This window comes from Penicillium verhagenii (genome assembly GCF_028828195.1).
Source record: "Penicillium verhagenii strain IBT 33310 chromosome Unknown utg000008l_segment0_segment0, whole genome shotgun sequence".
Classification (NCBI taxonomy): domain Eukaryota; kingdom Fungi; phylum Ascomycota; class Eurotiomycetes; order Eurotiales; family Aspergillaceae; genus Penicillium; species Penicillium verhagenii.
The window spans coordinates 2,293,809-2,321,132 of NW_026643172.1; the positions used below are offsets into that span (position 1 = coordinate 2,293,809).

At 49.1% G+C, this 27,324-nt stretch overlaps 8 protein-coding genes across 8 annotated transcripts; 3 read left to right on the top strand and 5 right to left on the bottom strand.

Annotated features, from left to right (window-relative positions):
* Nucleotides 1-531: 531 nt before the first annotated feature.
* Nucleotides 532-1,404, top strand: N7466_008843 (3-hydroxyacyl-CoA dehydrogenase family protein; the record flags this gene model as incomplete). The annotated part of the gene is made up of 1 exon (XM_057168232.1): nucleotides 532-1,404. One exon carries the CDS (start codon nucleotides 532-534, stop codon nucleotides 1,402-1,404), a length of 873 nt encoding a protein of 290 aa, XP_057018863.1.
* Nucleotides 1,405-2,260: 856 nt separating this feature from the next.
* Nucleotides 2,261-4,856, bottom strand: N7466_008844 (putative TBC domain protein; the record flags this gene model as incomplete). The annotated part of the gene is made up of 2 exons (XM_057168233.1): nucleotides 2,261-2,653; nucleotides 2,721-4,856. 2 exons carry the CDS (start codon nucleotides 4,854-4,856, stop codon nucleotides 2,261-2,263), a joined length of 2,529 nt encoding a protein of 842 aa, XP_057018864.1.
* Nucleotides 4,857-5,769: 913 nt separating this feature from the next.
* On the bottom strand, nucleotides 5,770-7,156 carry N7466_008845 (Mo25 family protein; the record flags this gene model as incomplete). The annotated part of the gene is made up of 5 exons (XM_057168234.1): nucleotides 5,770-6,003; nucleotides 6,052-6,324; nucleotides 6,386-6,864; nucleotides 6,943-7,003; nucleotides 7,052-7,156. 5 exons carry the CDS (start codon nucleotides 7,154-7,156, stop codon nucleotides 5,770-5,772), a joined length of 1,152 nt encoding a protein of 383 aa, XP_057018865.1.
* A 239-nt stretch (nucleotides 7,157-7,395) lies between these two features.
* On the top strand, nucleotides 7,396-9,224 carry N7466_008846 (protein arginine methyltransferase RmtB; the record flags this gene model as incomplete). The annotated part of the gene is made up of 4 exons (XM_057168235.1): nucleotides 7,396-7,636; nucleotides 7,700-8,107; nucleotides 8,175-8,412; nucleotides 8,471-9,224. The coding sequence occupies 4 exons, from the start codon at nucleotides 7,396-7,398 to the stop codon at nucleotides 9,222-9,224; spliced, it is 1,641 nt and encodes a 546-aa protein (XP_057018866.1).
* Nucleotides 9,225-9,546: 322 nt separating this feature from the next.
* On the bottom strand, nucleotides 9,547-10,665 carry N7466_008847 (uncharacterized protein; the record flags this gene model as incomplete). The annotated part of the gene is made up of 2 exons (XM_057168236.1): nucleotides 9,547-10,603; nucleotides 10,658-10,665. The coding sequence occupies 2 exons, from the start codon at nucleotides 10,663-10,665 to the stop codon at nucleotides 9,547-9,549; spliced, it is 1,065 nt and encodes a 354-aa protein (XP_057018867.1).
* Nucleotides 10,666-11,063: 398 nt separating this feature from the next.
* N7466_008848 (AAA family ATPase SEC18) lies at nucleotides 11,064-13,690 on the top strand (the record flags this gene model as incomplete). The annotated part of the gene is made up of 3 exons (XM_057168237.1): nucleotides 11,064-11,395; nucleotides 11,454-11,769; nucleotides 11,822-13,690. 3 exons carry the CDS (start codon nucleotides 11,064-11,066, stop codon nucleotides 13,688-13,690), a joined length of 2,517 nt encoding a protein of 838 aa, XP_057018868.1.
* Nucleotides 13,691-14,661: 971 nt separating this feature from the next.
* N7466_008849 (KxDL motif-containing protein) lies at nucleotides 14,662-15,661 on the bottom strand (the record flags this gene model as incomplete). Its single annotated transcript, XM_057168238.1, has 3 exons — nucleotides 14,662-14,743; nucleotides 15,039-15,191; nucleotides 15,354-15,661. 3 exons carry the CDS (start codon nucleotides 15,659-15,661, stop codon nucleotides 14,662-14,664), a joined length of 543 nt encoding a protein of 180 aa, XP_057018869.1.
* Nucleotides 15,662-20,478: 4,817 nt separating this feature from the next.
* pkhB (putative sensor histidine kinase/response regulator) lies at nucleotides 20,479-26,181 on the bottom strand (the record flags this gene model as incomplete). Its single annotated transcript, XM_057168239.1, has 4 exons — nucleotides 20,479-20,769; nucleotides 20,826-20,939; nucleotides 20,994-25,812; nucleotides 25,859-26,181. The coding sequence occupies 4 exons, from the start codon at nucleotides 26,179-26,181 to the stop codon at nucleotides 20,479-20,481; spliced, it is 5,547 nt and encodes a 1,848-aa protein (XP_057018870.1).
* Nucleotides 26,182-27,324: the final 1,143 nt, after the last annotated feature.

Here is a 27,324-nt window from a genome sequence, read left to right on the forward strand (position 1 = left end):
AAAGTTTTTAATCAAATACTCCTTCGATTTAATACTTACACTATCTACATCGTAACGTCAAGTGCTGTTGAATGTAGTATGTTCTAATGTTCTTTCTAGATAGTCGATCGTTTTTTAGGGTTCCGTGTCCTGGCAGATCATCAAGGTAAACCTTAACAAAACCACCAAAACCTTGGACTAAAGCCTCCAGACATCAGGATGTCCAGGGCCGAAAAGGCACTAATAGACACAGACGAGGACTTCCAACAAACAAAACGAAAATATGTTGAAGTCACAGCCGTCGCTTCACAGCCACACAGCCACATCTTTTCTAATGGTTAGATCATCGAACAAATCCGCCTCCTAGAGCCCAATTCAGTCATCATACCATCATCAACACGAAAGCCTGAGCAATTCTTTGAAAGAACCTTGGCCACAATGACCCGATCAGAGTCCAACACAAAAATTTTTCAAATCCTCCATCTAACTATTCTCTCCTCTCAATCAAATACGCAAAACACCACCCAAAAAAAAAGAAAGAGAGCTCACAATATGGCCTGCGTCCCCTCCTCATCCACCCCATGGAAGAAACCTGACACAACCACCCGGCCCATCGCCATAATCGGCGCCGGAGTAATGGGCCGACGCATCGCCATGATGTGGGCAGCAGCAGGCTACAACATCGAGCTCTGCGAAAAAGCCACGCACAACCACACCGAAGCCCTAGATTACATCCGCAACAACCAAGACGCCCAGGCCAAGAAAATGGGCACAAAGCCCGGCTCCGTGAAAATCACCACGTGCCTCGACGAAGCCTGCAGCAACGCGTGGATGGTCATCGAGGCCGTGCCAGAGAAACTCGAGATAAAAATCGAAATCCTGGGCTACATTGATGCGGCTGCGCCGGGCGACTGCGTCGTGACGACGAACTCGTCGTCGCTGCGCTCATCGCAGATGCTCGCGAACACGAAGCATAATTACCGCATCTGTAATGGGCACTATTACATGCCGCCGGAGCAGTGTTTCTACGAGGTTATGTCGTGTGGGCAGACGGATGAGGAGATCCCGGGTTTCTTGATGGAGAAGTCGAAATCTGCGGGGTTCCAGCCTGTGCATGCGAAGGAGGAGTCGACGGGCTTGGTGTTTAATCGGATTTGGGCGGGGATTAAGCGGGAGGTTTTGCTTTGTATGGCGGATGGGGTTAGTGATGCCAAGACTATTGATGCGATGTTTAAGTCGTGGTTTGTGGCGCAGAAGGGTCCTTGTCAGATGATGGATACGGTGGGGTTGGATACTGTTTACAATATCGAGGTTGTGTACCAGCAGCAGCTTGGGTTGAATCCGAAGGTCAAGGATTGGTTGAAGGCTACCTATGTTGATAAGGGTAATCTGGGTAATAAGAGTGGGAAGGGGTTGTTGAGTTGAGTGTGAGCTCAGGAACTACATGTGAACCATTTTGATATGTGATCCATGCCATCCATGGATTAGATAAAAGTAGCAAGAAAGAAGAAATTGAAGACCAAAAAGAAATTCCTAGTTAACTGGACCCTTCCATGCATGCAAAGGTCTAAACTGCATGCAAAGGTAGTACGTGGTTTCCAAGGTTACATGGCCGGACACGACATCTGGAAATAGATGTCCATGTTTCCTCAAATCATCTTCATCAATTTTAATCTAGAAGACCAGTGGCCATGAGCTCTCTCGCCAGCCACGACAGTGAGGCCTAATACAACTGAACAGATGCGGCACTTTATTTCATAATATCGATGTCGACCAGTGACCAACGGCCGGCTGGATTCAACACCTACCAAAGCAACAGGTATTTATTTGTGACACAAAGAGAAATATACAAGGTCCCGACAAGGTCACAAGGGGAAACAGAAAAAAAGAGAGAGAGGGAAAGGAAGGGGGGGATATAGGGAGCGTGATAATAGGTATCGTCTAGAAAGCCAAAGGACAAGTGACAATGGTGAGGAGACAAGGACTCGACAGGGAAAGATAGGAGATAATTCAGGGAGCGTGACTGGATAAAGAGTGACCAGAGGACACGAAGTGGAATAATTATGATGTGTAGGGGTTATTATGGTGTTCCACTGGTCATTCCAATGATCCATATCGTGGTGCAAGACGAAAGGTGTTGGGGTATAAGGGGTATTAGACATCAACAGTGACTCGGGAGTTTGACCCGACCATTAGGGTATAAAGGGGGCCGTCAAGATAGTGATTAGGGGGCGTCGGCACTCAAACAGAGATACAAAACAATAATTAGAAACCCATTGACTTAGTGGGTTTTCTTGCGCCGGTGGACCTTATATTCAGCCTTGGCGACACGCATGAAGATTTCAACGTCTTTGATTGGGATCCAGCTGGTAAGAACCTTCATCGTGTTTTCGAAATCAGATTCCAAAATTATATCACGCATACCGTCGATTAAGGCAGCAGATGTGGCATGGAGGACATCAAGACCTTGTCCAAATGTACCAAGGCGTGGCGGGGGAGCCTTGGGACCTTTTCCAGATGAGGTGGTTGGTCGAGGCGCGACGGGTTCCTCGGCGTCTCCAAGGAGCATGAAAACGTCCCATACTCGAAGTTGGGCAGGAAATGGAATGGAGTAGTTGAAGAGCGTAAGATACCAACGGGTGCCATAGGCTGTTGGTGGAATTCCGACCTCGGTCTGGAATAATGTTAGTATACGTTTCTCACGTCCCCCCAAAGAAAGAATAGTTGGGGCATATTCTTACCAGTTGCGTGGCCACTTCACCACCGGCCAGCCACTCGCGTTCAAAGTCATCCAAAGCCTCCATCAGCCCAGCAAAGCCAGACTTGTACAACTCTTCCAACCCACGCAGACGCCAAAGACGGGCCAGCATCACGAAAGCATGCTCCTCATCGTAGTATGCTAACAATGTAGCCGCAATAGCTGCCATGCCTTGTACATAACCGGTGTCAGGGTAATATAATGACATGGCATGAAGAACGCGGAATAATAGCCGTTGTCCACCACGGTAGCGCCGACGGAACATGATATGACTGCTGATTGTGCGAGGTACATCGATATCGATTTGCACGTCATCTGGAGAGGAGACATATTGGCTTTCATGGAAGGCCTCTACAAGCGCCTCCTCAGAGGGACTATCTTTATGGCGCTTTGCACTGGCCTCAAGGAAAGAGGACCAAGCTGATGCACGCCACCGGTCAGGGATTCCTTTCCATGTCCGCTCGATGAGCTTCGGGCTATGCGTATCGAACTCAAATCTCATACCACCGCCATCACGACTCTTCTTCGTTTGTTTAGCCATCTTCGTCCACTTGTCTTCGCGCTGCCACTCTTTCTTCCGCATCGCACGCGCGGCATGTGTGTCTTTGCCTTCCCCGGGGTCATCGGCGGGAAGAGTAAGCATGTAAGACGCCTCATCAGTGAACTTTCGATCCCTGTTGTGCGGAAGGTGATTGGTTGCAGAACGCAATCGTGATGTTGACCGTCGAATCGGCGCAGCGTGGGCACTTGCGGATGAGGTTGGGCGCACAGCGGTGGAGCTTTGGGACAAGTTGCGGGTTGGAGACCGACCATTGAATGATCGAGTGCTAGCTCGAGCAGTAGGTGGGCGAATGGAGAGCTTGCGACGCGGGGTCTCAGAAGCAAGCAAAAGACTGGTTGTGACACGCTGGATAGGATGGGGGGTTTCGCTATCATCCGGAGCGTGGATAAAGCCATATCGATCCACTTGGCCTGCGCCAATATCTTGCCAATATTCAACTCCACCTGCAAGTTCCTGTGTTTCTCTCTTCATTCGCTTGCGCTCTACTTCGGCAGAGGCCCTAACGATTGAACTTGGTGGGCTACCGAGATTAGTGCCGGGCGTCGAGGCAGTCTCGAGATCCGGTGTCGGCTCCTCCCAGAGAACACCGTGCTCCGATGCTATTGCGTTTGCGACGTCTTTATCGGTCACGCTATCATCGCCCTTCTCATACATAAGTCGCACTCGACGGGATAGCATGTCCTCGTCCGCGGAGATGGCCCTACTTTGAAGGCTTGTTTTCCTTGGATTGAGATGTCCTTCTGGTTTGAAAGGACGTGGTTTCGCCTCGGGGATATCGTCCGTCACAGCATCTTGGCCCGTCGAAGAGGCCACTATACTTGGCGCCTTGCTAGTTGGCGCTGAATCAGCTGGTATAGATTGCTGAATAGACGCCGTATCTGACTGAAAATCGAATGTCTGGTCCTCTGGGATTTGCTGCGACCGACGCTCTTGTTGCTGATCCCGTGCTTTCAAAATCGGCCGCTTGTCCCTAATCAAGCTACCACGGTTGGAGAACTTCATGGGCTTATCCAGTCCTTCTAGGGAGGACGTTGGGATGTCCATGCTAATACCGCTGAATGCCGAGTCGATCTGTGGCACCGGTGGTAGCTCTTCCCTGCTCATCTTCTCCTCCAAGTCACTTGATCTTTTCTTCAATCCACCCCACTTGCGCTCCGACCATCTGGACCCTGGACGGGACCCTGGTCGCGAAACCGGGCGATCATTTGGATCGTTTACGACGATGCTTGGGACACTGCGCAAGGACGGAGTTTTCCTGCTGAACCTTTCGTCCATTGATCGTCTTGTTGAGCCTTCTGAATTTGGCGACAAGGCTTGGTTTGAACTTTTGGGGGATGCGCGTGCGGAGGAGGGACGGTAGGGGCCTCGTGAGGCGTCACTGGCGCTGAGGGAGCGGCCATTGGAATTCGGCATTGTGTCTGTGGGGGCCGGTAGTGAAATAGATCTAATCGCGACAGGGCGTTCATCGGCGACCGTGGTTTCATAGGGCGTAGCTTGAAGGGTCGATTGCGACTCCGATCCAACGGGGGATAACGATGCCTGGAGCTCCACCATCATCCCGGCATGACTCGCACGAGTGTAAGGGGATTTTTAAAATATGTAGCAAGGAATGAAATCTCTTAGCGACAGATTTCACATCACCATTTTTCTCTCGTCAGGGTCTGGAAATTATTAAAATCGACCAGGAGAAAAAGACGGAGAGGGTGGAGTCGACCTTGTTTCTTCTTGGCGTTGATTTTCTAAGGTATTTCCTCGCTTTTTTCCAAGTTTTTTTTTCTTCCGTCATTCCACAATTCCATGAAATTTACCAAAGGAAAAAATGTGAGTTCTATAACAACATTTGCAAATACACCTAAAAAAGGTATCAGGGGGGGGCACCTCCTCATCCCACCTTTGGCCGCGCGAGCAGTGGGCCGCAAGACGACGACAAGGAGAGAGTGGAGCACGCTAGTGGTGCTTAGATTAGAACACAACCATGGTGTCATTGAAGAGTCTGGACTTATTGCTTCCAAGGTTTTGCTTTCATGGAAGGAATTGATTGGAATCCACAGAAGTTTGGAAGAAATGGGAATTAATCTAGAAAGGCAGATCCTCAATATACACTTTACAGCTTCTTGCACGCTAACAACATGACTAGTCCTAATCTTGAACATGCAGGTCCCAAATACAAAAGAAGAAAAAAGAAAAAAGAAACTTTCAATTTTGTGAGGATTTTGGATCATGTACACAAAAGGGACAACGCGTGAAACTCCCGGAAGCCGAGGCTGTAAATCCAGCAGCCCATCAGCTTGCCAATGCAATGGGGTGAAGAAAAAAAGGGGGGGCGTCAATAACTATCATAGAAAAAAGAGAAGAAGAAAACGACAAAGCAGAAATAGAAGATGAAGAAAAGAAAAAGGGAAAAAGATGAGGAATAAGGGGAAAATGGAACAAAAGGTCATAGCCATCCAGTGGCCCACTGGTGGAGTTCTCAAGCCACAGCGGTGTTGACTCCAGACTGGGTCTCCCGAGCTGGTCTACTCCGCTCGACAGGCTCCTTGGGCAAAAGTTCGATCTGTCGCACCAAGAAACTCTTCTCATCGGTGAACTGATCGTCGTCTGTGCGGTCCTCGAGGAATTTAGGAAGGAATCGCAATAATCGGTCTCGGTTATTGATCAGAATTCGTTGGACGGCTATTGATTTGTTGGGATTGGCAACAAACACCTGGGTTTTCTCAGTAAATGTATCACCATAAAGACCAGGGGATCATACCTTGAAAACGTGGAACCCTTCATATTGGACCATCTTGCGATCGTCCCGCAAAAGCTTCATACATAGCTTGAGATTCTCCCCACTCTCCACATAGGCCATCATGACATTGTAATTCGCACGGTCCAGCAAAATCTCGCCAAGAAGCTTGATGCTTTGTCGCTTCGTCACATAAGAGTCTGACTGGATAAGAACGTCATTGAATTGGCCAAAGAACAAGTCATAGTTGGTGGACAAATATGTCGTCACCAGATTTTTATGTCTGGTTAAAACTTCCTACAAAAAACGGTTAGCATCCATGTAAGTGCTTCGGTTCACTTTGCAATCATGTACTTACCCGGAAAGTCGTAAAAGCATCTGCGCTCACTTCGAAATTGCTTTTATCAATCCAATCGAAAAAGTTCCAAAATACCCCGTCACCCTTCTGTGGTAAATTCGGCTTGAGATCGCCGAGTCGCACGGCTGCCTCCCCTGGCTTGGACTGATCATACAGAACCACCGCAGCAACCACGTCAAATTTCAGCGCTTCCCTTAAGATCACACCACACGGCATGGCACTTTGGCTCTCAGAGTACCCACGACATAGCTCAACAAGAATCTCTGGTCGATGATGAACAATGTACGAGATGACAGGAGGGTCTTTGTCAGGCGCGTAATTACTAGGTCGGAAACGTAGAATATGGGAGAAAATTGTCTGCGTGTCTTTTCTTGCTTCAAATGGAAGCAAGTGGATTGTTCGTGATAGGTCGTAGAGGAGGTCTTCTTGCAGTGTTGCTTGAACAAGCGCGTGGACTTGGTCCGGTGAGGTGTTGATCTCTAGAATCAAAGCAATAGTCAGTCGTTTATTGCAGGACTGCATCGAGCACAGCATTGGCTAGTGGGCAATTGACTTACCTTGTGTCCCTTGAACAATAATCTTCATATGACTGAGTTGCTTTGCAAGGTCTTCTTCGGCCTGGTACTGCGTCAGCTTTGTATAGGCGGATGGCGTCGGGGATCAAACCTTCGGCACGTTAGGAGTCTCCTGGACCCTAAGAAGCAATTCCTTGGTAGAACGAGCAACATCAGCGGGTTGCCTTGACCGGCCACGATTAAAAAAGAAAGCCATGGCCTGGAAATAGTGAAATGGTTTGAGGGAAAGAAGGGTGAGAACCGATGCGCCGGACTGATCACATCTCTGGTTCCGCAATAAACAAACAGGGCGGGGCAACCGTTTGTTGGCCTCAGGCAGCATCACGATAACGATTTTTTTTTATCAGTTCGATCTCTGCCCCTCCATGATTCGACTTGTTTTTTAATACATCCATTGGTTTCAAAATTATCTTACATTTAGACTCCAATATAACCATGGCATCCACTAGCCGTGTCGCAGAAGCGCCTGTCGACGATGTTCGCGCCGATTCACGCTCGGTGTCCGACGAATCAGACTCTAGCAATGAGGAGGGTTGGGAAGACCTCGAGGCTGATGACGAGACTCAGCCTGTCGTGGATCTGTTTTCCGATGAGGTCTTCCCCGACGCACGCTCTATGCTGAGTGCATGCAAGGAGAAGCATCAATTCGATCTGTTGAAGATCCAGAAGGACCTCGGTATGTCTTTGAAGAGCCGGCTTGGTGGATAAAGCACCAGACTAACCAAAAGGAATTTCATAGGGCTGGATTTCATTGAGACTATCAAGCTGGTTAACTACATTCGTTCCGAAGTCAAGGCCGGAAACAAGACCCCCAATGTCGAGTCGAAGTCGAAGTTTGACGACGATGTCTACTTGAAGCCGGTTATGGAGGACGATGCGCTCCTGTACAGCCTGGATGATATCACCGAGGAACAGGGTCAGGAGGCAGCCACTGGAAGTGATGCGGAGCGACGAGTTCTGGAGCTTCAAGAGGATCTGGAGAGACTGCAGAATCAGTTCTCCGAGTACAGACTTGCAGTCCAGCAGTCAATGGATGATCAATTGTCAAAGGAAGACGAGAAGCTTGACTCGAAGACACCCAAGGCCTCCGGCTCCAACAAAGCTCAGGAGATTGATGAAGATTACTTCGCCTCTTACGCTTATAACGGTATGCAAAAGCTACACTTTTCTACTAAACCTTCCCTTGCTGACTAGTTGCCTATTTGATATCTAAGGAATCCACGAGTCCATGTTGAAGGATGCCATCCGTACCGATGCCTACCGTGACTTCGTTTACGAGAACAAGAACCTTTTCAAGGACAAGGTTGTCCTGGATGTTGGCTGTGGAACTGGTATTCTGTCCATGTTCTGTGCTAAGGCCGGCGCAAAGAAAGTCATCTCCGTTGACAACTCCAACATCATCGACCGTGCCAAGGAGATTGTTTTCGACAATGAGTTTGGAGATGTTATTACGTATGACTTGCCCCTCCAAGATACTTTGATGCGATATCCTGCTAACGATTGATAATAGTCTGGTACGCGGAAAGATTGAGGAGGTCACCTTGCCCGTTGACAAGGTCGACATCATCATTTCGGAATGGATGGGTTATGCCCTGCTCTTTGAGTGCATGTTTGACTCTGTCATTTATGCTCGCGACCGCTACCTTGCTCCTGATGGTTTGATGGTGCCCTCCCACGCGACTCTTCGGATCGCACCTTACGCGGACCCTGATTTCATGGCTTCGCATATCTCTTTCTGGGAGGATGTCTATGGCTTCAAAATGACCAGCATGTTGTTGAAAATCTACGACGAGGCTCTTGTCCGTAACATTCCATCAGAGACACTCGCCGCAGACTCAACAATCTTCTTGCCACTTCCCCTGCACACCATCACTGTTGATGAGTTGAGCTTCTTGAAGGATTTCCAGGTCACCCTGAACCAGGATATCGATGCCCTTGATGGTTGGGCTATCTGGTTTGACATTTTCTTCATGCCTTCGCGCGACACTCCCATTCCCGAGAATGCTACTCCCGCCGATATGCAGAAGCAAGGATATGTTGGCTTCACCACTGGACCACAGGGAACTGAGACCCACTGGCAGCAAACCATTCCACTGATCGATCACGGCAACCACATGCCTAAACCTCTCAAGAAGGGCCAAGTCATTTCTGGCAAGATTGGCTACCAAAAGAGGGACCAGGAGGGGTCCCGAGGCCTAAACATCAGCATTGAGTGGCAAGGAGGCGAGAACACCCACGGTTCTCAGAACTGGTCGCTCCAATAGGTGGTCTGTAGCTGTTTATTTTGGGTTTTCAGTTTCTGATTATTTGCGTTCATGTTGAGCTGCTTTCCCAGGGGAAGCTGGGGTGGTATCATTCGGAGTCCTTCATCCTTTTCGACTTCGGGTGTCAGTGTCATTTTTTTATCAAAAGAACACATAGATTACTAGATATACATGCAAAAAGGCCTGTATGCCTATATACCCCATAAAATGTATTGAAATCTTGCAATATTTAACGCTATGTGAGGACTCTATTCGTAGTAATCATAATCATAAAATCATGGGAAGGAACATCGGTGATTCTGGTCGATTCTTTCTCCGGTGCCTAGGAGCGATGGGTTCCCTTGGTTTCATCGCGCCGGCGATGAGTACGACCCGAAGAGTGATGGGACCGGCGAGATGAACTATCCCGGTGTCTATCGCGACTCCGTTCTCGGTGGTGATGGGGGCGACGATGGCTCCGCTGCGAAGTTCGGTGGGATTCATCTTGGTCTTTGGCAGCTGGCGAGTCGAGTTTAAACCCCTCAAGGCTATCAACGGACCTTGATCGCTTTCGTCGCTGATGGCTCCGGCGATCTCGACTTCCTTGCTCGGATCTGAGTGCTTCAAGCTCCCTTCTCTTCTCTTCATTCCACCGTTTACGCTCTTGCTCCGTCGCTTTCAACTGCCGAACACCGCGTTTCATAATCGCAAGAGGATCATTGGCATCCATCCTGGCTTTTGCTCGTTCTTTACGCATGGGATCTTCATTGCCCCAAACATTCTTTGAGGTCAGGTCTGGGGCTTCCACTGCTTCTGTTGAAGATGAATACCAAGGTTTTTGACCGATTGACTGTTTGAAGCCTGCCGCATTGGAGAAGCGCATGGTGTATTGATCTTCGTAGCTCCGCTTTTCTTTCTGTGCCTCCGCTTCGGCTTCTTTGTTTTTCTCCGGCTTCTTGTTGTCCCCTTCTGTAGGGAAGAGGTTGATATGACCGTCGCGGTCTAGAATGGGGGCTTCTGACTTGTTTTTCTTAAGGGCCGCGGTTGTTAATTCTTCCCGTTTGATACTAGCTTGCTCTGCATCTTCTCTGGCGAATCGTATGTCTCTATCAGTATCGTCCTCTCCGGCAACGCGCCTTCTTTTGCGGGACCTTCCAGCATCATCAGTTAATGTTCGATCTCGTCGAGTGGAAGCCTCCGATGGAAGGCGCGCGGGGGGCGGTGGAGGAGGTGTTGGCACTCTTTCTCCGCGCAATATTCGAATTCGCCGCTCGGCATCCACTTCCTGCATGCGACGCTCATCCTCCTCCTCGAGGGCCTTCGCTTGAGCCTCGTCTCGTTTGACACGGGCGACATTCTCGGGGTTGTAAACGTTCCATGACTTTTTCCCCAGGAGATGCCTATATTATGTGAGTTAAGATCAGAAAAAGAGCTAGAAACAAAAGATGACTTACAGCGGCATCGTGGTGATGAATACACCAAGTGTACTAGTACTCTGTAGTGTTACCTGAGAGAGAGAGAGAGAGAGAGAGAGAGCTCTAGTACAGAGTAGGAGCCGCTACTCTTATCGATAAGGCCCCCACCGCCTGCGGCCTGACGCTATTGAGGCCGTCGGGGCGACACTCCCAGCTCATGAACTTCCTACTTCAACTTCCCCACCTTTTCTTAATTTCATTCATTACGCCTGTAGATCTGCAGGCCATTCTGACACTCTTAGACTTGAACCAAGCTTGCCGAACCGAGGTCCCACATATCTCGCTGCCTGTTGTTAAAGACACAGTGGCGTCACTGCCAAGCTTTCTTCCTCAGCACACCTAACCCATACACCTTTCCAACTTTCCAGATCTCACACGATCCAATATGTTCAATCGGAAAGATATGCCTACTGTCCCAAACCCCTTCGCGTCTCGACAGGAGCCGCCACGCCCGTCGCCACAGGGTTACTCGAATCCCAACCAAGGGCCTCCACGGTATGATTACGGCCACGTCCCCATGCCCACGGGGCATATCTCTGACGGCGATGTGCCCATGACTGACGCAAACTTCCTATCAAGTGGATACGGATCACCTCCAGCACAAAACATGGGCAGACCGCCACAACCGATGCCTGGGCGCATGCCGTCTGCAGGCGGACGGACTTGGACTCTCCACCCCAGCAAGAGTCCAAACGACAACTACACTTTCGGTAACCTGTATGTCAATCATACACTCTGTGATATGTAATTAGTTTCTGGAACTAATGTCGCATAGTGTCGCTGTTTCGCCCCAAGACATTCCTCCCAGTCGCGACGGCACCGATGTGCTCCTACTCATCAATGACGTTTTCGTCTTCTCCGCCCGTCCTCTGGATGGCTTCCCGCCTGGACTCATGAGCATGTCGGACCCTCAGCGGACATGGGCGAATATCGGGTTGAGAGATGCTATCAAAGTGCAGCTGTATGATCCATTTAGCCAGGGTGGTCAGGCTTATCTCGGATCTGCGGACATTGAGGTCAGCTTTGCATCGGTCAAGAAACGAGTAGAAGCACCATACGATCAAGATGAGCTAGCAAACGCTGTGATCAAGGTATGTCAATTCTGACTGTAAATATTTTGGGACTTTTACTGAATTTCCACAGAATTTCGAAAACCAACTGTTTGCTCCAGGCCAGCGGGTCTTGATGGACCACAGGAGTATCCCACTTTTGTTGCAGGTCAAGACTGTTCAGCGAGTCGATTTGACATCGGAGAAATCCGACTCCAATGCTGGCGAAGTTGAGACAGACCCGGCAGCCCGCGGAATCATCACGCGGCATACGCAGCTTAATTTCTACAAGGACTCTGCCACAGGTATCAATGTCAAGGCTTCCAACCGACGCCCCGCTGCCAACTCGATTATTCAACCCGGCTTCAAGTTTGAAGATATGGGAATTGGTGGTCTGGATTCCGAGTTCAGCACCATTTTCCGTCGTGCTTTTGCTTCTCGTATCTTCCCTCCCGGCCTGGTTGAGAAGCTGGGTATTCAACACGTCAAGGGTCTTCTTCTTTACGGACCCCCGGGTACTGGTAAAACTTTGATTGCCCGCCAGATCGGAAAAATGCTTAATGCCCGAGAGCCGAAGATCATCAACGGACCCGAGGTTTTGAATAAATATGTTGGTCAGTCCGAGGAGAATATTCGAAAGATGTTTGCGGATGCCGAGAAGGAATACAAGGAGAAGGGCGATGAAAGTGGCCTTCATATCATTATCTTTGATGAGTTGGATGCTGTTTGCAAGCAACGTGGTAGCGGCGCAGGCGGCGGTACTGGTGTCGGTGACAGTGTTGTCAACCAGCTTTTGTCTAAGCTGGACGGTGTTGACCAGCTTAACAACATTTTGTTGATCGGTATGACCAACCGAATGGATATGATTGATGAAGCATTGCTCCGTCCTGGTCGTTTGGAGGTGCACATCGAGATCTCCCTTCCCGACGAGCACGGTCGAAGCCAAATCCTCAAGATTCATACAGAGAAGATGCGCAACAACAATGTCCTCGATACAGACGTTAATTTGCCAGAGCTTGCATCCGTCACTAAGAACTTTTCTGGTGCCGAGATTGCTGGTTTGGTCAAGTCGGCCTCGTCATTTGCTTTCTCTCGCCATGTCAAAGTCGGTACCATGGCCAGCATCAATGACGATGTCATCAACATGAAGGTTAACCAATCTGACTTCCACCATGCCCTGACCGAAGTAAAACCTGCCTTCGGTGTCTCCGAGGAAGAACTTTCCAGTCGCATTCAATATGGCGTTATCCACTACTCAGAGACCATCAACGAGATCATGCGAGAAGGCGAGCTATTCGTCAAGCAAGTTGGCCAGGCGGAGGCCACTCCTCTATTCTCTGTCCTGCTTCATGGCCCCCCTGGCAGTGGTAAAACGGCACTCGCGGCACGCATCGCCATTGACTCCGGCTTCCCCTTCATCAAGCTCATCAGCCCAGAGGACATGGTTGGTTTCAGCGAACCCGCTAAGATCCAGCATATTAGCCGAATCTTTGACAGTGCCTACAAATCCAACACCAGCATTGTTGTCATTGATAACATCGAACGTATCATTGACTGGGTACCCATCGGTCCCCGCTTCAGCAACAGCGTTCTGCAGGCCCTCATGGTCTTCCTCCGGAAGCAGCCTACCCATGGACGCCGTCTATTGGTTCTAGCTACTACCACCGAGCGTGCTCTGATGAAGCAGCTTGACGTGTACAACTCTTTCAACTCGGATATCATGGTTCCCAATGTGCAGTCTTTCGGCGAGCTGCGCTATGTCATGGAGCAGTCCGGCGCCTTTGACGCCCAGGAAATCGCTCGCGCTTTGGAAAACATCGGAGGTCTAGCAGATGACGGCCGCGTGAGCGTGGGAATTAAGAAGGTGCTCCTCGGTATCGAAACTGCTAAGCAGGATGCTGATAAGGTTGGCCGATTTGTACGTGTTATTAACCGGGCCATTGAGGAGCAGTCATTCGCCTAGATCGTATACTATACTAGAAAATGGTTTATGAAAAAGCCATGTAATCAACATTTAAATGATAACTAGTAGTCTTTATTTGCCTGGCCTGTTATATCTCCTTAAAAGGCTTTCAAGTATGCAGTAGATGCTTTACTAGACCAAATTGATATTCTCCAAGGACTGTAGACAATCAGGAATCGGACAGTCCGTTGTCCGCCATTCATGTGGAATATCGAGTAGTAGTTTGAATAGACTGGGGGAACATCATCGGTGCTTTCAAAATCAGACATTTCAGACCATGAAATTCTTCCAGTATCATACTACTTTCTTTCATAGACCTCGGAACATGTTCCTGTGTGGAAGTCTAGGTGCGGGTCCTAAAAAATCCGGCAGCTATTTCTTTCTCTCCATACGCACTTTCTCTCTCTGTGTCTTGACTCTTGAGTACTAGTGCACATATGCATGCAAGGAGTGAAAGCCCTAACGGGGTTAAAAGCCCTATTAGGTTCCAGGGCTTGACATCTACCAATTCTAACCACCAGAGTGGATACATGAACACACCATACAGCCTATAGCCAGCCCCCGGTTCGGGCATCACGCTCTTACCTAGGGCTCACTACATGTAGTGCTGATTCCACGACCAGTCTCTCTTACCGAAATACACTACATCCTACTTTTCTAGCCATTAAATGGCTAGGAAGCCTTAACCAGAATAGTTTTACGGTAAAAACAGTGTACGATTCAAGAAAAGCATACCTGTATAGAAAGCAGACGCGTAACTAGAGGCTATTCACACACACAAGGAAATACCAAGGCTATACACGCGTAGAAATCACGCCAACCTTCCCAAAAAAAGCAAAATAACCCGTCCCGAGTTATACCATCCCAAAAGTCCAAAGTCCCAAGTCCCGATTTTGTCCGAATTCATCATAATAGTCGTTAGAATAAGCAGTAGAAACAAAGTTGTCCCAGCAGCGGGTCTAGCCACCGAATCAGTAGTCGCTGTAGGTGTATTTCTTCGATGCCCGACGGTATTCGTCCGGGTGGGCCTTCTCGGCCTTAGACTTGAGGGCGCTATTCGCAGAAAAGAGGATTCGTCAGCACTTCTGGAACACGGGAATCAAGGGGAACTGCAGGAACCGTATGCGGTGCTAATCTGGACGCCACCCCGTCGATCTCCTGGCGCACGTGCCAAGATCTGAGCGGAGCGGAGACTATCTCGATTACCGTGTCACGCGCGGAGCGGGGCGGAAATCTCGACAACGTCCATTCCATGCCAGGGGGTGTCTGGGGTGGGGTTTTGCGTCCTGCGCATTCCCTTCCCAGCGGTAAAGTGTATGTTTTTTTTTCTTCTGTCTTTTTTTCTTACCTGACACGCTTTTGGGTCCACTCGAGGTCCCGCTTCGTCTCTCGTGCAGTTTTGAGTCCTTCATTGAAGTTTGCTCGCAGGCCCTTCATGCGGCGCTGCGCCATGGCTTGCAGCTCAAGGAGCTCCTGTTGCTTTGCATGCAGCTGACCGGAGCTAATTTTATGCTTCTCGTTAGCTTCAAATCCAAATTCAATTTTGACGCACGAGGAAAGTTGCAATTCTGGCTGTCGCTCTCTTTCGCGTTTGCGAAGGCGCGCCGTTGTTTCAAGCGGAAGGAAGTGGAGCTTTGCGTTTCCGTGAAGTGGGTCAACTCACGTTTGTGCTTGGCTTGCCAGGCTCTTGTCCAGCGGTGTTGGGTCGAAAGCGTTGTACATGTGATCGCTGAGAACGTCGACAACATCAACGCCTGAGTACGAGGCTGAGCTCGAGTCGTAGTCTCCGCCGGCGGAGCTAAAGGTCATGCCGCCAGAAGTGCGGCTGCCAGCAGTGGTGCTCGCATCGGAGTAATCTGTTGGCGAGCCGGGAACCCTGGAGACAGGGTACATGCTGGCTGGTGCTGGTGCCTTGGAGGGCATGCCCATGGGGACTGCGGAGGGCTGGTAGTACTGACGGTGGGCAGCCATGATTCTTTGAATGTTGATGAGAACCTTGACAGGTAAATTGAATAAATACCAAGTGTGGTGAGGTCAAGATAGTGATGTGTAGGAAGATGATATACTTCTTGATGAAGTATGTTGAAGCAATATCAAAGTGGATCAATGAGATTTAGGGCTGTTGCAATTGAGGCAGTTGGAAGGGATGAAAGAGGAAGAAGAAGGAATACTAGGACTACCTGACCAAGCGAGGGATTTTATAGACTTCGACGGACAGTCTTCCTTCCGGCGGGGGTGCCTCGTCGTGACGAGGCAAAGAGGAATGGGCAAGGATAGGAGGGCCCCGGATGGGAACCATTGGACCATTGGAAGAGCTGGACTCACACCCCTCCTGTGTATCTTCCAATCTCCGGCCTTCGGCTGCACCTCCTTCTCCGTATCTGCCCGCCGATTCGTCTCTTGGACCGCCCTGACCCCGCTCCGAGTGGGAATCGAGTGTGTCTGGGCCGGGGCGCTATTTCCATCCAAGGTTTCCGCTCTCCCGTGGCGGTTTTTTTTCCCAGGATGGTCGTACTAGGTCTACGTAGTCCCCCGAATGATGTGATTGCCATTGGGCCCGAGCGAAGACACTCAAAATGCTCCAGAAAAATGAGGGAAAAATTGGGCTATGGGTGGAGCAGGAAGGGTCTTTGGTCATGAGGTAGGAGTGGAGGATAGAAGTATAAAAAGAGCTCCTTCCCGGTTCTCCCCTTCTCTGTCTTTTTTCCCTTTTTTCCCTCCTTCGATTTTTCCCCCACTTCTTTTTGGCTCAATTTTCATTCTCTTATCATTTTACCCCTCCTCAATGGCTTTTTGTTCTCGAAATAAGGTGGCTGGGAGGCGGATAGTCGACTGAAGGCTCGAGGTTGATTCGCTCGTGGAGAGGCGGCCGAAACACGCTGCAAACTACAAGACCCGGTATGACATAGCACTTTCGCCCCAAGCCTAGGGTGCTCCCAGTCCAGTTTGAATATTAATTATGTGCTAGTGTCTTAGCAATGGTCTCAGTGTCCGCGTGATGTCCGCGTGATGATCAAAACTGTTGGAAAGGAATCAACTTTCCTGCCAGATTTTGGACACATTCAGGAGCCGCGGGCTTCGGAAACCTATCCCCCCCTCCAGCTGCAGTCAGAAAATAAAATGAAAGCAGGTCTCACGGCCTGACATCATCTGGAATTTTAGCAACCCAAAACTCAAAAAGCAGGACACTTAAGGTATGAAAACCATGGCGAGGTCACACGGAATGAAGATCCATATGTTGGACACCACTGCATGGCCCGAACGAACCGTGGAGAAAACCGGCACTTACAAAGATCCCAACCCGCCGAGACGATGGCCCCCATGTCTTCAGGCGCAGAAACTATATGCGCCAGAGTCACATCGGGATCAGCCAAGTTCAAATGAACGAATGTGTGACTTGTGTGTGATCCATTCCAGTCACAAAAACTCAAAGGGCAATAGACAGGTATTGTCTCGACAGGCCAATCCCTGCTTGCTTCTTTGCTCGCCTCGATGCGGCTATTCCTCCCGGGAGTCACCAGATTTCTCTGCACCAGCCCACAAGTGGCTAGAAGAGCAGGGAACAGTGATCAATGGAGCACGGGACAAGCGCTCTAGACGCCGTGGGAAGAGGAGAATCTCCCCACTCTCTATGCACACGTTCGATGACTTGCTTAGTCTCGGGCCATGCGGAAAAAGACCACATCTGCAGCTCGTCGGTAACGCAATTCGATAAGAGAAAAAAAAAATCACTTCAGAGCTCTTCGTCATTGGTCCTGATTTCTTGCTGACATAGGGGTACCCAGGCTCCAGCCAGAAAATTAAAATTCAAAATCCATTGAAGAGCCCAAGGGCCTTACGGCAGCGGACTCTGTTGGGAAACTCCGATGCCCTTCTACAAGTACATGCCAATGCCTGGTACAATGTACACTGCACCCAAGCCGTGGTCTCTGCATGCCTTGGAGCCTGACGAGTACCAATATGCCCCGTTCAACACGCATCCTGCCGAATTACACCGTGTCACCACCCTCCTTCAATTTTGGTCCCTTCTATCCTAATTGCCCACTTTTCCCCGAAGGATCAAATTGGAAAACCGGAAAAAAAAAACACTTATTTCTTTTTTGGGAAATCAAAAGATTTGTCGCAGGGATAGAAGACCAACCGACTAACCTTACGCCCAATCTCTGCTCCCGTTCATCTTAGCCCGGGCATCGGGCAGCACAGAAATGGTGCGCAGGGCTCTTCAACAGCATGAGAAATAGAAGAACGCCTTTTGTCTGCCTCGTCCATATTTCTCATAGCGTCGTAGCCTGGACTATCTAGCCATTCATCAGCGGCTGATCCGCCCCTCTCTTAGCCTCTCGCGACTCCGGTCAGACATCTCCAAGGACCCGGGCTATGCAATCCGTCCCAACCTTCAGCGACGAAAGAACCCGAGAAACGCGCTTCAACACCATCCACAGTCTCCCTTTTTCCCTGTTCAATATCTACCTGCATCTTTTCAACATGACAACAAGGCTAATGAAATTGCATGCGTTACACACGAACCCGGAGTTTTGGTCCGAGGGATTCCAGACAGCACCCTTCTCCACTCACATACATCGTTGTCCTAGTTGATTCATTCCCCTCCAGTTGCTCAGCCCATGAACCGCGACCACGTCGGTTGTCTGCTTTCCTGCTTTATTTTCCTGCCTTCTTTCCCCTCACTCCAAAGCCCCCCCATGTTATTGCGTTATTGCCCCAATTGGTCTCGGGCTGCATTCTCTAACCTTCGATCAGATTATCCGGACAATCCCCAAGCCCACTGAGCCGATCACTGTGTATTTCAACCAGACCGGGCAAAGGGAGTGGGGTTAAGCGGGGATTTATTTTTTCACGATACGCTTCCTTCACCGCCACATGCAGCGCCATGACTGGACGGTTGCCGTCGCCAACTCATCTCACTTTGCCTCTTTGGGAACGTCTCCCATTTTTTTCTTCTTTTTTTTTTCTCTTCTGGTACTTATTTTTGCCTTTCCGCTCTCTTGCGCTTGTTCCTCAGATCTGCCTTGCTCTGTGTAAAAAGGTCTGGATGTAGTTTTGAGACAAGGGGTGGTTGGGCATGATCTACTAACTTAGTACTAGTACTTGCCCGTCGGATACTCACGGCCTTTTTTTTTCATTTTGGCGTTTTACTAACAACGCAGAACATCTCTATCATGCAAGAAGTAGAATTGAGAATCTATGATTCATGATTCAGCATTTATTTCTTGATTTCTCGGCACACGAAATACATTACCTAAGAAACTTCCAAGGCTCGTTCTTTGTCTTGAGTACTTCAGTAGACATTCTCATCTGAATGAGTACCAACTACTATGCCTTGTCCTTTATTCTCCAAGATTAACCTTTGCCCCCTTGATTCCGTTTCTCTGTGGCGACTGTGCAAAACTCTGTTCGCTTCCTATCAGCGTTGGTCTTTTGACATGTCGTAAAGTATACCCAAATGGTTTGTATCGGGTATCACTAGGCTTCCGTCGCTGGAAAGTTTGCAGTCCACATGTGCATGGAAATTAACTACATGGACTAGCTAATGTTACTGTTAGATACATCTCAATTTTATCAAACTTTTCAAAGCCGGCGTAGGTTTTTAATATTAATTCTCGCATGCACTAGGGTCTTCATTTCAAGTGCTGTGGTGTGCACAACATCCGCCTGTGGATTTTAAGAGTACCCGCACTTCAAGTATATACATGTACAATCCATGGATCCCTGTTCCTCAAGTGCTCGACATCTCCGATTCTACATACGAGGTCCCAAACTTGCTTGGAAGTTTTCGTTTGAACATTTGAACATTGGAAATTGAATAATCAACATTTGAACATTTGTTTGAATGATTTCCAACATTCAAATGAAGGCTGCGGCACCGCCCAGGCGAAGCCCTAGACTTCAAAGTACCTAATGACCTTACGGATCGATCCCGGCCCCAGTTACTGCGAGTCATACCATGAGATCAGAAAGTTAAAAAGGTACCGAGGTGAATTATTATTGACATTTCAGTCCACAGCTGTCGTTATGCGCTCGTAATCTGGTATCACAGGTAATCAAAAAGAAGCGAAGAAACCAGCACGTCATGACTGATCGCTGGGGGGAAAATGATGGGGGAAAAAGCTCAGTAGACAGGAATAAAAAAAAATCGAAAAAGTATAACAACCCATCTCAAACAGTAACACCATGATTTCGGTCTCAAAATGGCCAAAGCAAACCAACCCCTCCACACCGACAGGACATTGATGCGAAAGAAAAGAAGAAATCAATAATACACAGAATTCGGCCGTCCGATAAGAATGAGAATGAAATGCCGTAAGCTGGGAAGATGGCAACAGTGGCGCAATGCCCAATGCAAGTAGATGCGATACTTGGTTCTTCGGGGAATTCGTAAAGAGGTGGTGCAATGCAATGGGGAACCGGGTTGTTGTAACGAGCACACCAAAAAAATGCACATGCGCCGGGATATGACCTTGACCCTGAAACCCTGAAACCCCCACACCCCTCCTCCGTATTCCGTGAGAGAAGAGAGAAAAAAAATAGATAAAATAGATGACCAATTGCACCATGAACCGTAAATCAAAAACCCTAAACGCGCTCGATCGTTGAAAAAAGGCGCAGATGGATGGCTTGAAAAGCAAACAATCGAGGAGATACTAGTAGTATCAGTGAAATAAATGTAATGTTGATCCCTGTCTGTTCACTAGATGGGACAGAATGGCCGCCTGGTGGTGGTGGTGGTGGTGGTGGTGGTGGTAGATAATAATATTCGAGATGCGTCTTCACTACCGGCGAATGGTGGTTTGCGGGTTGCCGGGCTGCAAACGATCTCGAAGAAGTAGAAGGGGCTGATGACTGTTCAGAAGCCCCATCATCATTTTGCCCAATTCGTTGTGTCTGATGGGCTTGGTGACATAGTCATTGAAGCCAGCCCGTGCGGCATTCTCGATCTGTTCTTTCATCGCATTGGCTGACAGAGCCATGATCGGAATCTGAGGATAATGGTTCTTCTGTTCCCAGGCACGGATATCTCGACAAGTGTCGTATCCGTTCTTGATCGGCATTTGGATATCACACTGAGAAATATTAGCTCGGTTTTGCTATGGCACAAAGAAAAATGGACTAAGCTTACAATAATGAGCGAGAAGTAGCCCGGTTCTTTGGTAAAGACCATATCGATGGCCTCCTGGCCATTGGATGCAGTCTCTGACATCAGCTTAATCTTGTCAAGGTACTTCAACATGACCTAGATATTTTGTTAGCATCGTTGGGATTCGAGTTTAAGGAGATAGGAACATACATCACGATTTGTCTCGTCATCTTCCACAAGTAAGATACGATATCCCTTGTTCCCCAGCTGTTCCTTGACCATCTTGGAGACGGACTTGAAGTCGTTACTGATCTCACGAGCCATATCCTGGTTGCGATCCTTGCTCAACTCGCGCTTGCTCTCGGGATCAAAGATTGTCGAGAAAGCAGAAGGTTTCACAGGCTTTGGCACAATGAAAACCTTCTTTCCGGATGTAGCCAAATCTTTGACCCTTGAACTTATCTGACGCTTTTGATACAAATCCGAGATGATGACAACCACCGGGGCAGTCTTGGGATCAGACTCGGACACGTGCTGGATTACCTCCAGAATGTCATCAGTTGCAGGCAGGTTAAGAACGAGATGAGTGCAGTGCGTATTAGAGCCTGATTGTGTCATGTCCTTCCACTCATCAACATCAGGCAGAGTAGTGATATTGAAAGGGATCTCATGGGGAACGACCTGTTGGATGTGTTGCTTTGTAGATTGCCGCGTATTGTCAAGGGGGCACAGGATGAAAATCGAGAGGGGACCATTCAGAGACACTGTAGCCTCAGTCGGTGGTGGAGTCAACTGAATTGGAGGACTAGGAACGGAATTTCCAGATTTCGGCAGAATTGCACTTGAAGGTCCGTCGGTTTTGGCAATGCCTAACGGTGGCGAATGTGCAGTAGAAAAATCAGGAGTTGGAGGACCAGTATATGTTGACGATGACAAGTTCAGGCCCTTCGTGTCCGAAGCCGTTCCGGCGTTGCTCAAAGTAGGCGAATGAGTCTGTGAGGCGGGAGATTCGATCCCAGGTGAAATGGGGGAAAGATCTGGTAATTTGAGATCCGATTGTGAGAGTCGGGACAGTGAATATTGATCGTAAGAGGTTGTCCTAGATTTGATTGGCCTTCTAGAGGCAGTTGAGGCTTGGCGAAGTAAGTTGGGTCTCTCAGATGGAGATGGAGGCGCAGGAGCATCGACCTTGACGTTGAAGGAGAACTTGGCTCCTTTGCCCTCCAAGCTGCTGGGAGTTAGGCTGCCACCATGCATTTCAACGAGTTGCTTGGAGAGAAACAATCCGAGTCCACTTCCTGCATTTTGCTGCGACCCATTTTCTCCCAATTGACTAAATCGTTGCATGAGACGGTCCGCATCGGTTCTGCTGAAGCCTTTGCCAGTATCAACAACATCAAATTTCAAGAAAGTCTCCGTATTCTTGAGGCCGGAAGACTTGTCGAGGCTGAGATTACAGGATATGTAGATTTCACCCTGAGCAGTGAATTTGACAGCATTACCAACAAGGTTGATGAGGATCTGACGAATCCGGAATCGATCACCTATAACCATTGAGGGCACATCTTGAGCAATTAGATAGTTGATCTCGAGGCCTTTATCGATGGCTCGGGAAGCAATAGTGTCAATCACGTCCTCGATCATGGATCGGACATGGAACCAATCGCTGACCAACGTCATTTTGCCAGCCTCGACACGAGAGACATCCAAAATATTGTCCACCAGTTCGCGGAGATTGGTAGAGCTGTTCTGAATGGTATCCAGCATTCTCCTCTGATCACTGTCTAACTGTGTGTCAAGGATAAATGGGATGGTGCCAAGTATTCCGTTCAGTGGAGTTCTGATCTCATGCGACATGTTGCTGAAGAACTTTGTTTTTGATTCCATTGTCTTATTCAGTTGACGCTCCAGGTTTTTGCGGTCATTGATGTCGGTACAAGTTCCGTACCACGAAGCTTCTTCGCTGCCAAAGCTGCTCGTCTCGACAAGAACCAAGCGTACCAAATGCCAACGGAAATCTCCTCCTCGGGAGCGAAGGCGAATTTCTGTGGAGTAAAAGACACGTCCATTTTCATCTTTCTGCAAAGATGCAACGCCACGCCTCACAAGTTCGTCTAATGCAGATGAAACACCGTGTATTTCCGAAGATTCTCCGCCGCTTGCTTCCTCCGTGAATTTCTTTGTTTCGAGTTTCGTGGTAGAGTGCAGTCCGCCACATTTCTCTAGATCATCTGGATGAACATGTTTGGCAAATCCGAGGTCGAGGGCCTCCTTGAGCTCTTGTCCGGTGTACAAATTCCATTGCTCATTGACAAATATCAGGCCCCTGTTCTCAGTTGCCTCAAACACGACCTGGGGGATTGAGTTCGAAAATGCCCGGTATTTGGCATCGGTCGCAAACTTCTCCCTCTCCTGGGTAGCTTTAAGCTCAGCAATATGCTGTTCGTGGATGTCGAGAAAAGATCCAATCCAGTAAAGGACCTCTCCAGTTCCTGACAACAACGGATTTGCTCGGAAAATGAACCAGCGATAAGCACTCTCGTCATTGTATCGCCTCACACGTACTCTTTCCGTGAACTGAGAGCCTGTTCGCAAGGCGTTTTCCCACTCACTGGAAACATGATCTCGTTCACTGCTGTGGATATTCTGCCAAGGGTCTCGCAACCTTTGTTCCTGGGGTTTGCTCCTCCGATAAGCATCAAACTTGGTGTTCGTCCATATCATTTCACCGCTCTGGGGTCTAGCGAGGAAAAGGTGAAGAGGAATCGAATCGAGCATTAATCGTGCAATGGTGTCGGAGAACGGACGGGGTATTTCGCGTTGAAGTTGAGCGTAAAACGAATGGGTTGATGCCTGACGTGACGATGTTTGCGTTGGGGACACAAGTGACGGTGGCCTCATATCTTGCGATTGGGATGCGGTGGCCGGGCTTGGATCTTGGAAATTGCCCTCTTCGATTCTGTAAACGTTGGCAGTCACTTTTCCAGGGGAACTAGGCGGGGAGTCGGCGAGTTTCATCTTCGTCTTTGGCGGCCGTTGTCGAAGTTGAGTACCATTTTCGCGTGGATGCCTCGGGTGCTGAGCGGTGAAATAGCTGTCTCCGATCAGGTCGCGCCCTGTGATTGCCGGGGAGAGGCCCGCTGATCCCATTCCTGGATGACCAAATTCAAATCCAGGTGTCCCAAAGCTTGAGATTGCAGGGCTAAACTTCGTAGATGAGCGGTCACTGGGGCTTGCAACACTAGCTCTGGTCGATACAGAACCTTCGTCTCCAACAGAATAGCTAACATGACCGCTTAATCCTGCAACAAGTTCCAGCTCGCTGCTCGCATCGGAGAAGGTGCCACCAAGTCCTAGAATATGGCCATAACGCGGTGTTTCCACCTTGGTCATCGATTGACGCTCAAGCTGACTATACTGTTGAGCCAAGCAGAATGAGGTGGTCAAATGAGGCATCAATTCCAGAAGGGACCTACGAAGGTTGGCGGGATAAGGGACAATTGTGGATAGCAGTGAGATAACGGCGACCGGAAACCTTAATGTTGATGAGGAAGGTTGATGGTAGCGACCTCGGTGTAATAGGGGAATGTGAATCACAGTTTTGGAGTGATCCACTCCAATAGCCTCCAATGGTCGTGTGTTGGAGTAATCGTGAGCAGGTGGATCCTTCTCAAATGCACCCTCATCAACCGTATGACAGGTGAAAAATGGATTTTGGTCGGCATGTGTGCGAGGGGCTGGCGAAGGCGCAGGAGATTGAGACCATGGTGACTGCGGGTTTTGCTCATATTCATCATACTGCCGTAGCCCAAAGGTTGGAAGACAAGCGGTGGGGGCTGGTTGCGGAGCAGTTGCGTGCGCTTTAGGTGCTTCATTATCTGGCGTGACTTGAACTGTCTCTAGTGGGCTGCGAGCTATATTCTTGTATGCAGGAACCGAGGAGGTATCTGAATATTCCCGTGTGAGAATGACAGGGCCTATTCGGCCAAAAAGCTTCACTACACCAGTACGTTTGATGAGAGGATCTGACTCCACTTCCAATGGCCTTGCCACAGGAAAAACCGCATGTCGCATGGGAATCAAGTTACTCGCAGCATCCTGGGTTTGAGAGATCTCTCGAGTACCTGAAGGTGGCCTAGTCTCAGTAGATAGCTCCTCCTCAATACGGGCTTGTTTTTTGACCGATTTGATGCTGTTGGACTTCGCTAATTGCGGGGATGGCTCTGAGTTCAAAGGCTGCTTTTTAGCATGACCAAACCCAGCAAAAGAGTGGCGGGAAGTCAATGGTGGGCGAGTTGGAGTCTTTCCAGACGGGTTGGAGAGGGTGGTCGACACTTCTCCCGGTACCGATTTTGCCCCATTGCTCAAAGTCCTTACAATAGGGGTGTCCGGTGGTCCATCGTCATGAATGAATGTCGTAAGGCCGTCATCTGATGAACTTCCATATTGGTTGAAAATCGCTTTTTGGCCCCATGGCACGTTCTCTAGATCTGTCGCATCACCAGGGACAGCAAGTGATATCCGCTCGGCCCCGTAATTTGTTTGCAGGATATCAATGAGGTTCGACCACCATCCATCCAGTCCCGCGTCCGCATTTAACTGCAATGTCAGATCGTACAGATTGGGGGTCGCAAAGTCAGGATCCTCAGGGATGGGGTTATTTAGGTCTGGCAAAAAGTTTGGTGCTTTAAACGGGTCTTGTGAAGGGGTGGGTTTTTCCTCCGACGATTGAGGTCCTAGGGAATTTAGCTTCTCGGATGGAAGTTTCAATCGAAATTGGGCCTCGCGCGCCGCTTGCTCCGAGCTGGGTTTCATAGAATCTTGTACTCTGGGGAAGGGGTAACAAGGCGTTTGGACGATGTTCTGGTTCGGGGAGGGGGCTTTGATTGTCCCCCCAGAGCCCAGTGAGCTGGATGAAGGGCAGGCGATCGTATCAGGAAGGTCGGTCGCGGATGATGTGGACAAGCGTCGTTTCTTTAGGAGGCTCGTTTGACTGTCCGGGTGAGATTTGAGCTGGTGCCTGTTGTTGCTGCATCTGTTGATAGACCAGTAATTCCTCCATCTGTCTTCGTAACTCCTTCAGAGTCTGTGAACTCCGGCCCTGGTCCTCCTGCTGCTCGCCGACAGATCGAGTGTCCTCTGTAATTGGTGTTAGGCCGGCAACCTGGTCCGCAGAATCGCCTCGCGAAAAACGAGGTTGGCGGGCCGTCTGTTTCGCTAACCCATCTGCTCCGAGAGACGGTCCATCCTTCGATCCACCTGAAGAATCATGATCCAGGGGCGAATAATTCGGTGACCGCGGGGGCTGTGTGAGGGGAGGTCGTGGCACGGTTTGGGACGATACTGTTTCCGATGGCGATGGGAAGGGAGAGCTCCTCCTGTTATGCACGTCCCCCATTCTTTTCGACGACTTCAAGTGAATCTATACTCAATACTCCTGGGCAACGACGACAGCGCGGGAGTGGGATAGGACGTTCATTTCTCGGCCACAACGGTCCGTTCGCAGCAATCGTGGGTTGTGGGGGACAGGGAGCAAGCGAATTCGGTCACGAGGAATCGACTGGGAGCGAGAAACGAACTGGTAACAGGGGGAAAAAAAGACGCGAATATGCACGAATTATAGAAAGAAAAAAAATACAGACTGTAAAAAGCCGTGTAGAAGGTTAGGATGAATAAGCCCCCGATGGGTGAAGAGACCCTATCAGACCAAGGGAACGGTTGATTGGGGAGGCACAACAAGCCAAGAAGTGTTGTGGGTGTGATTTGAGAGGGGATGATCGGGATCGAGGGAACCAGACAAGAGTGACTCTGGAAACTGGCGTCAGTACCCGCCAGCCCATTGCTTGGATCGACTTGGGAGTGGATGAAGGAAGGGAAAAAGTGGATTCTGAGTTGATGGTCGGTCTCCGGGGGGGATGATGACGTAGAGTGGCCCTGGCGCCATAAAAGCAGTTTGAGTTGGATTTTACTAGGGGAAAAGCAAAAAAACCTTGACGCCCCCGAATCCTGCATGGTCATTTGCTGCTTAGTGGCTTTTTTACCCCGTTGGAATCTGCATCTTGATTCGCGGGTTGATTTTCAATACGTTTGGGGGGAAAAAAGTGGGAGACTATGAAGAAAAGAAAAATACTTCATATAAAGTTGGAAGTGCTAGTAGTAATTCAAAACCATCTTCAAATGTTGGAATAATCTGATATCAATTCAAAAAACGTGCGATCGACATGTTATCCGGTCAGATGACTTTTGTCAACGTGACTACTAATAGGTAGTAGTATGCATGTGGCTTCTTCAACATCGCCAACTGGTTGGTCTCATATACCTCTTATATACACAGGGGACACAAGAGAACAGGGGAAATCCTATCCCCGTCCACATCTCAACTTACTCTTCACCGGTCTTTTTGGTTGCCTAAACTGGTCATTACACCAAGTCTTGAACATGATTCAAAAGGTGGCATGGTGATGGAGAAAGTCCGAGAAAATTTAGTAGTAACTAGACCCGAATCATGAAAACATTGAATGGACTATTTCGTGCACTGATC